Raw genomic sequence first — 9,727 nt, forward strand, 5'->3', positions numbered from 1 at the left:
GGTCGTCCTTCCCGGTTCTGACTGTGTCTTCGAGCGTTGATTGACGGTTGCAATTACAAAGGATGATGCCTCGGGGAGGCTCCCGCAGCCTTGATGAGCCCGAGAAGCGCAGTCCCGGCATATTTTATCCAGACTCAGCGCCACGGGGCCGTGCGCCCCGTCCACCCGCGGGCAGGAGCGGAGGGGGTCTCGCGCTCCCCGCCCGCGAGGATGCGACTGCCTTGCTCTCCCGCCGCCGCCTTCCCGTGGCTCCGCGCCGCGTTCCCGAGCGCGCGCCGGGCACAGCCTGCCCTTGACCTGACCTGAGAAGTGTCGGGCGGCCCCGCGCGCTTCCCGCGTGCAAAGAGGGAATGATTTTCAGGACTGGTTCAAGTTTCCTGGGCTCGGCAGACACGGGTCTCCGGAAGAACAGCGTGGAAGACCTACGTCTCCCGCCCGCCTGGGTGGGAGAAGCCTCCCACGACCCAGCACGACCCGCCCAACCCCCCACGAAACTTGCAAACCTACATCCTTGGAAACAATGTCTCCAACCCCGCACGAAACTTGCAAACCTACATCCTTGGAAACAATGTCTAACACCTCCTCCATTCCTACTTTTTGGTGCTTTCGAGAAACCAGAATACTTTTCTCGTAGCACGTGCCTACTCTTTAGCCGCAGAAGAAACCTAGATTTTTTTTTTTCCCCTCCGAAATTCTCCACAACCAGGCCGGGATAGCCCGAGGGGAAAGAGAAACAAGTTTATCAGTCTACGGAAGCTCGGGTTCTGCCTAAGTTCTCCGCCCCTCCCACTCGAAAAGCCCATCAGAAGCCACTTTTGCTTTCCTCTGAAAATTAAGTTCAGCTAGAACTCCAGAGTTCCGCTCCTGAGCTGGAGCCGGGAAGGGGGGTGGTGCTGGGCTACCCACCCCCCACCCCCGCTTTTAGGCGCTCCACCCCCGCGTTCAAAGCACTTTTTTTTTTTAAGACAGGTTAAATTTTAGTGCAGACATATAAATTAACAAAGAGCATCGAATTGGCTGAAGCTTGCAGAAAATAAACTGGAATAGGTGAGAAGTCGTGTCATGTTAAAAAAAAAAAAAAAATCCCTGTCTGCTGCCTGAGTAAACAGCCTGTAGTCCAGGAGGAAAAACTGCGGCCAGTCTAGACCTCCTACCCCTAGAAAGGTGCCTGGTAGGGGGTGGCCAGCCAATGGCGACTGATTCACAGTCACTATGGGGGTATCTTAGTATATCAGGGCCCCGTCTTTACCAGCGAGGAAAACGCAAGGTGCCGCAGTTATCTGGGTAATCAAGACTCCTCCACACCCCTCCAAACAAACTCGCATCCTTTCCCTGAAGGACAGGTCAGGTTTTTGGAGACTTTGGCCTGTATTATTGGAATCTACAGCTCTCGGTAATAAGGCTTCCCTGTAGAACTTCTTAGACTTCATTTTCTTTGGGGCGAGTTGCCCCTGCCCAGGGGTCTAGGCGCGTCCCACCTTGGTCGAGCCGGTGCCCTTCGAGGTGAATGGGGAGATCCGGTCTGGAGAAAGGAGCCGGCTGGGAAATAACCTTGGGTAGGTGGTCCAATCTAATCTAGCTCTTCCTCTCTGTAATTGAAATGGAGATGTGAGTCAGCTCCAACTCAACACTGGAGACCCCACTCTCGGAACCACCCCTGTCCATTCTCGGGACAAACCAGAACACTGAGTGACGTTCTCGAGGACGACGCTGGCGCCTGCAGGCCACCAAGCCCTGGGTGAAACCTGCTGAACGCTCACACGGCCACTCCACTCCCCATAGCCCCTCCCGCGCCTCAACCTGGACCGGGAACTCAGATCTGAGCACTAGGTGATCCTAGGCTGACATCCCATTGAATCTGGCCAGACTGGAAGCTTCATGAGGGAAGGGACGACGTGCCGCTCAGCTTCCGAATCCCCGGCTGTGGCCGCGCGGGGATGGACCATGGGGAGCTTCCTGCCTTAGGGAAGCCCCCGCGCAGGGTGTTCTGGTTCTTAAGATCAAAGAGTGCCGGACCCGCAGAACTGCGGCCGTCGAGCAATTCAGGTCCCTCTTGGACAACAAAGAAAGAGTGGGTTTGGAAAGGCGGCACTCGGGGTGGTCTCGTCCCCCTGGGACTTGCCGCGCGGGCGTAGGGAGAGCGTTAGGGGCCCCGAGATGCCGCGGATCGCGCTTTTCGGAGGGTGTCAGCTCCTTTTCCAACTTGCAGACAACTTTCGTGGTTAAGAGATGGTGGCCAGCGTGCGCCGAGCCTTGGGGACGAATTCTTTCGCTTTCCCCCAGGGTTTCTTGTCTAGACACTGTGGGGCGTCGCTTCGGGGACCTGGTGGCGGGTTCCGAGCAGTTTTCTTTCCAATCCTATAGACACCGCTGGAGGCGGCGGAGCTTTTGGGCCCTGAGGCTGCGGACGTCCAGAGCAAGCCTCAGCAGCATTAACTGTGAAAAATGTTAGCGCCGGGCGTGGGACCAGCATCTCCCTGCAGGAGACACACCCGGCTTTGTCAAAAGTGCTTAAAAAGGGCGGGGGAGGGGGTACTTAAGCTTTGTCAAAAGTGCTTAAAAAGGGCGGGGGAGGGGGTACTTAAACTATCTCTTTCCCTATGCCCTCCCCCCAGGAGATCTTTACTCGTTTCTTAGGAATAAAAAGTCCTCTCCAAACTCACTCATTTTGAGTGATTTCCCCGCCGTCCTCATATCACTGACTCTATAACAAGTGGATGCAGTGAATTTCCTTTTCATCCACTCAGGAGCCCCGCGAGTTGCTACCATAAGCCACAGAACTGCAAGCTCAACGTCAAACTCCAGAGATCCTTTCAGGAAATTCCGGAGTCAGAGACCAGAAGTGCCTCCCCGCCCCCCCATCTCTGCTCAGCTCTCAGGGCTCCAGATGGCTCCACCCCACCCATACGCCAAGCCCCAGCCCACCCTTCCAAATTCTTCGGGGTTTCCACTGCGGATTGAAGAGGAAGATACAGAGCGATTGACAAATGTCTTACTTAAGCCCAAAATGCCTTTCGGAAGAAAGTCTGAGTAGACAAACATTGTCTGTAATCATACTTTCTTTATATCAACAAGGGCAATTTCCTCAACTGAGGAAAAAGCATGGATTTCAGAGTCACATCCATGATTTCCATTTACAGCCCACTCTTCTGACAAACTGAGTGACCTTGGGTAAATCACTTGACCTTTCTGAGTCCATTTTTTTTCTTCATCAGTAAAGTAAGGCTAACAAAGAAAACTTTTTTCAAACAAAATAAACTTTATACACAGGTGATCGTGTCAGGAGAGCAGCCCACCACACTGTTATTAATATCAGTTCTTTTATCTTTTTCTTTTGCTCCCTAATTTCCCCCAAACCATCCTCTGTAAGGAAAACAACTAGGAAGGGAATCACTAGCCATTCTAAGGACCATTAAAAATAGATCCTTCCAGTGGGAGGTTCTTGCCAACACCACCATCTTGCAGTGTTCGACACAGTCCTCAGGACTCAATCACATTACCCGCAGATATTCAGCTTATTTGAGGTTTAAAAGTAAAGTATATCTTTTCTTACTTGTCAGTCACACAAAAACACACATAACAGAGCTTCCTCAAAGACTGAGAAAGAGGCAGCCTTTATTGATCGGTCTGGTCAATTTCAGTCCACATGTTTCCCCAGGCTCAATCTCTCATACACCGGTCATATTTCAGCTCTTCCCCAGGCCCTTCCCACACACAATGCCCCCCAAACTCCTGAAGTTCCTTGAAGCCAAGTGGGTTTCTCAGAGAAGTTGTTCCAGCAAGGTAAAGAGTGAAGACATACCCTCAAATAAGTAGCTTTATCCTGAGGTAGGTTCTGGACTTGGGGAGTAAGACGTCTGACTCTTGCCCTGCATAAGGGCATCCCTGGAGGTGTTTGGGGAGGTTGGGAAAACTGGCGGGAGACTGTTCCAGAGCCCCTCTCTAGCTCAGCTCAAGTTCAAGGCTGAATCCAAGATAACCCTAGACATTGTGTCTGCGTGGAGGGGTCAAGTAAAGAAAAAAAGCATTCCCAAGCCTCTGTTCTGGCTTCATCCATACATCTCTCTTGGTTTATTAAAAGAGGCATTAAAGAAATTCTTTAAGTCCCATCACAATTGAGGATCCAGGCCAGCAAAGAGAATCTGAGAAGCATTGTTTTGGAAGTGGGCAGGAGCCGGGAAGGAGACAAGGCTCCAAGGCTTAGCTTCCTGGAGGCAACTGGCTGCCTAAACCCAGCAGCAAGAATCAGACCACGGGGCTTGGGTGACTGGTGTTCTAAACAGCACTGCAGATAAAGCCGGCTAGAGGTTAGGGCGACATAACAGGCTTTCTCACTTTCCACTGTGTGACATTGACTTCCAGAGATCTTAAGGGCACAGAGCTTACTGGAGGTTATCAATGGAATCAAACCAGACTCCGAGAGTGCTAAGGGGACCAGATAGCAACGTTTACATCACAGTCTCAAGACAGCATGTGCACTGTGTATTACGTACCCCTAACTACACAGACAGAACTTCCTGTGGTCAGGATGCAACATTATATGGACTGTATAATATTCTTCAAAAATGCCCTTAAATCGAAGAATTACATAAATTTAATACAAATCAAACATAACGTTGAGCACATTGCAAGAGGGTCAGTAAATACTCGTTACATGACATGTTTCCTACCGCACAGATTTGGCTCTTTTGCTGACATAGACAGGTACTTTATTCTCTCTCTCAAAGTCGTACTGCGTATCATTCAGTAAAATCACCCCATTTGTGAGAAAGAAAAAAGCCTAAGCCAGAAACCAAGAATCTGGACAGCATCCCAGAGCTAGTTAACTTTAGGGGAACGATCTGGTTATAACCCAAGTCAGCTGCTCTTACACCGCACAGATTATCTTGCAGGTAGGCAGAAGGAACAACGGCATCTTATTTTCACTTTTCTATATGAGCACAGACGTCTATGTGCAATTTTCATGGAACCACCAGTGTGCATAAAAGAAAAATGTCATGCCATGTCTCTAGGGCCCATAGAGACAGCTTTTTAGATAAACAGAGGCACATTTCCCAGAAGAACACAAATGAGCTGACGCAGAATTCAAACCCTGACTGAGCTGTACATACACTGGGCTTAGTTTTGGGAACCTCTCCCCACTCCATCCCAACGTGCAACTTGCCATCAAAGCCACCGGGACCTCAGACCCTCCGAGCTGCACCCGTGGGTTCTCCTCACTGGGCCTGCCTGGGGCGGTCAGACCCCATCCAAGAGGCAACTGGCCTTCAGGGACCCACTGGAGGACCTGATGGCTCCACTGTCCCTCCGGGTGACGGTCTAGCCAAGAACCCCGGGAATGGCCCCACTGTGGAACAGACCGACCCTCAGTGCCAGCAGCCGCCTCCGGGTAACCAAGATGTTCAAAATAGGGACACCTCACAACAAACCGTGGGGCTGCAATACCCGGGGACGGGGGGAGAGAGCGTGCCTGGGCCGGGAGGGGGCGGTGGCTGCGAATGAGATCCGGAAAGAGGGTTTTTTTTAACCGGAAAATTCACTGTTCTTTTGTCACCCCAGGATCTGGCGCCCGGAAGTGCCCGCACAGGTTTCGGGTGTCGGGGGTGGGCTCGCGGAGGCCCTGGGCTTCTCCTTCGGGGTCTTCTTGAGGCTCAGCCTCTAGCGATCCCTCCGGGGCTAGACGGACGCCCCGCCGGCTGCCGGCGCTCCGGACCCGGCGGACCCCAGACTTGCAGGTGGTCCAGCTTCACGCCCGGGACGGACCCGGCGCGGTGCTGAGTGCCGGGCGTCGGGTGAAAAATACGCTTCTTCCGCGGTAGCCGAGGCAACGCGACAGAGGCTCCTCCACCATCTCACCCGCATTCCTTCACCCTGGGCCTGCGCCGCGCCGTGGGGGTCCTCGTGTGTGGTCTCGGGAATCCCCTCGCCCTGAATTCGCATCCGCGGGCGGGTGAGTCTCCGAGCGCGCACTCGCCGCGCGCCCCCGCCTCCGCGGCCCGAGCGCGCCTCTCCCCGCGCGCCCCCGCCTCCGCGGCCCGAGCGCGCCTCTCCCCGCGCGCCCCCGCCTCCGCGGCCCGAGCGCGCCTCTCCCCGCGCGCTCCCGCATCCCCGGCCCGAGCGCGCCCTTGCCGCGCGCCGCCGACGCCAGCAGCGCGGTGGCCCAGCGGGGCCGCTGCCTGTAGGGACCCTTCGCCCACGCGCCCAGGCGGCTGCGCCCCGGGCAAAGATTTGCAATCGCTCTGTGTTCTCTTCCAGCTCCTTCTGTGCCCGTATTTTCTTTTTATCAGCAGAGCAATTGATTCTCTGTTGCACTCTGCCTGCCTTCCCGGTGTTTTCTTTTTCGTAAGTACAGAACATTTTTTTTGTAACCGTTTCCTCAATTGATATACTTTAGGGTGTAGTTGGCCCATAAAAAAAAGCAATCACTGCGTTCAGTGGAGTCAGCTGGTTATCAAGGGAGAAAGAGGAAAAGCCGGAGCCTTGATTTTCCTTCTTGTTCCAGCGGCGCTGGAACTCAGCGCCGATGACAGGCCTCTGCCAATTACAGGGAAATTCCATTTCGAAAGTCTAAGAAAGTGCTACAAGAAAGGGCTTAGGTCCTTCAAAAACTAGTGGGAAGGAAGAAGGGCAAGATTTCCAACAGACTAATAATTACAGACCCCTGGGAATTACTTCCCTTTAGTCCTTGACTTTCAGGATTAATTAAAGGTATTCTTGCTGTAACGTTAACGTTTGTGACTCGCCATTATTTTTTAAAAATGAAAATAAACTTTGTTTACTTACTCTGTTTATGAAAAGAAGACATGCTCATTATTTTGAAAAACAGTCACCCTTAACTTCTAATCCTTAACTAATGATGGTATTTTTTTGTTTGTTTTTGTTTTTGGCTCGAAAAACAAAAGTTTTCTACAATATCTGCAATGAATGAGACATACTGTGATGTGGCTTGAAACTCCACAGATACGTGAAAGCACTTGTTAAAGTTTGATCAATGGTGACTCCATATGGTTAACTTGTTTCAAGTTGTTCAAATTTTAGTTTATTATTTCTCATTTAAAATTATCAGAAAATATTAGGGATGAAGATGAGATATTGTACATTTTGTTTTCTGGCTGTTTTAGGCTAATAGGATGACATGCAAAAACAGGATATAATGAATATTTGAAATATGCGTTTGCCTTTTTTGAACTTCAAGAAAGATAAATGTGTGATATATATGCGGACTTATGTGCTTTTAATAAACACAATTGGAAAAGCAGTGACTTATAATAGTAAATACATCGATGAGATTAAATTACATGTATTAGTGTAGTAGCAGGATAATAAATAGATGATAAAAAGAGCAACTCCTACTTACCAATAGGTGTAAGTCCGTGCTTTAGAGATTCTTGTAAATCCCCAGTATCCGAATTAGAAGACATTGTTAATGAAATTATAGGCAGTCCTTTGGCTTAAAGCAGAAATCATTGAGCATAAGAAAAAGTGCAGCTTGTCAAATTTTGTAGCCTTGGGGAGGACACATCAGACTACAGTAACCCTTAGTGAAAGTTAAGAAAAAGCAAAAAACAAAAACCAAAAAAAAATACAAGAATCCAGAAAGTTACAAGCAAGTATTTCCCTGGACTCTGTACTTTTTCCAGCATTAGTGACCTGCTGTAAACAATGTATCCAGTTTCATGATGGTTTCTAATCAGAGGAATGGAAACTTTCGATAGGCTTGGACTAATCACATGACTCTATGCAGGTTGATAAGAGGACCCTGTTATAAAGTGACAGCAAGAGAGATAAGAACTCTTGGCAGATAATGGCAAACAAATGATTAACTCAGAAACGGAGAGGTGCAGTGCAGCTCAGAGAGTGCAGAGTTGTAAAACTGAGGGGTCAGAAGATCGTACTTAGTGGATAAAACTCCAAACCAGCTTAAATCCACTAACTAAACTTAGGCTTGTGACATACCCCCTTGATGTCATCACCTCTTTGCATAGAGGAGGACAGATGTAGCTCTCCTGACCTCTGTAAATATATTTTAGATGATAACGTTGGCAGACATTCATTCTTTAAGTGATGACTAGGGATATGATTGACACTTTGAAAAACTACAGGTAGCATTACCGAGCTTGTGCTCATTTATTTATTCATGTTTTGTCAACCAACTTTTTTTTATCATGCCTGTTCATTAGCTGAGGAGTTCACCGTAGCTTGTTTGTACATTGGTCAGTTGATTAAAAGGGCAGCCTATCTCTTTACCCCAATAAAGTAAAACTTACACTTTGAGGTTAATGCTGGCAAAATGATGAATGTGTAATACGTTTTCCATAATTTAAAAATTATCATTCTTTCCTTGAATCCATGGAAAAAAATCTGGATTACTCCTGACCATGAAAGAACTATTACTCAAATGACCAAGGGTAGTTTTAGGCTCTTGTGAAATATCCCTGTTGTTCTTTAAAGTAATGAAGTCTGGATTCTTAGAGCAATGTATGTCTTTTCCTATGTTGTGGAACAACAGTTAGTTATTTTCTTGTATGTTTTGATTTTGCTAATGGAGCAAATTTTTTTTTAAATTTTTTATTGGCCTGAGATTCTATTTGGAAAACCCAGAATGTTTATATATAGCATTTTTTCCCATCAAAATTTTAATTTTTTTGGATTAGGTTTGACTGCATCTAATAGAAAAAGCAGAATGCCAGTGGTTTAAATAAGACATTTATTTCTCTCTTGTAAAAGAAATTCAGAGGTAGTGATGGTACAGTGGCCCTACAAAGTTGTCCAGGACCTGGTTCTTTCCGTTTTACTCTCCTCTGTCTCTTGTCCTCATGTTCCAAAATGACTGCTAGAGGTCAGCCATCACTACCAGGAAGCAGTACAGAGGAAGGGAGAAAACACATATTCCTTTTCCAGGACATTTCCTGAAAGCGCCATGTAAACACCTTGCTTACAGCTCACTAGGCAGAAATTTGACACATACCCACACTTAGCTGCAAGAGAGGCTGGGGAGTGAAGCATATAGCTGGGCAAGTAAATGTATGTTTCAAACTAACAAGGATTAGGTAATTATAATCATCCATGTCAGTTCTTTGTTGTTATTTCTTTAAACAGTCAAACAATAATGTGGCATAATACCAGAAATGTACATATGTAGATAGTAAAGGACCTATGACCCTGAAAAGCAGCTATTCTCTTAAAAATTATAAGGCTCTAAAAGCTTTTTGCTTATGTGAATTATATCTATTAGTATTTATTTTATTCGACATTAAAATTGAGAAAGTAAAAAAATTATTATTTTTAAAATTTTTATTGGAGTATAGTTGATTTACAATGTTGTGTTAGTTTCAGGTGTACAGCAAAGTGAATCAGTTTTATATATATATATATATATATATCCATTCTAAAAAAGTATTATTTATAAATATATTAATTTGTAGTTGTTAAAGTATATTACTATAAATAACACATTGAAAATTGAAAATAGCTGTTTTCCAAAACAAAATAATCCATAAAAAGTGACATTTTCAGAAGTCTTTTTAATGTCTAGCTTAATAGAAAGCTGGATTCTCATATCTCCTTCTGCATTCAGTCTGTTGTGATATGTTGTTTTGGCTGAAATATATAAAAAACATGGGACTTCCCTGGTGGCGCAGTGGTTAAGAATCCACCTGCCAATTCAGGGGACACTGGTTTGAACCCTGGTCTGGGAAGATCCCACATGCCGCGAAGAAACTAAGCC

General features: G+C 47.3%; 1 protein-coding gene across 1 annotated transcript in view; it reads right to left on the minus strand.

Annotated features, from left to right (window-relative positions):
* NR5A2 (nuclear receptor subfamily 5 group A member 2) overlaps window positions 1–9,684 on the minus strand; it is a 125,709-nt gene extending 116,025 nt beyond the window's left edge. The window contains exon 1 of the mRNA XM_082394836.1: window positions 7,358–9,684. Within this exon, the coding sequence (XP_082250962.1) occupies window positions 7,358–7,421 (64 nt within the window). The 5' untranslated portion in view covers window positions 7,422–9,684. The remainder of the gene's footprint in view (window positions 1–7,357) is intronic.
* Window positions 9,685–9,727: the final 43 nt, after the last annotated feature.

The sequence above is a fragment of the Balaenoptera borealis genome (assembly GCF_965194805.1).
Source record: "Balaenoptera borealis genome assembly, chromosome: 1".
NCBI lineage: Eukaryota > Metazoa > Chordata > Mammalia > Artiodactyla > Balaenopteridae > Balaenoptera > Balaenoptera borealis.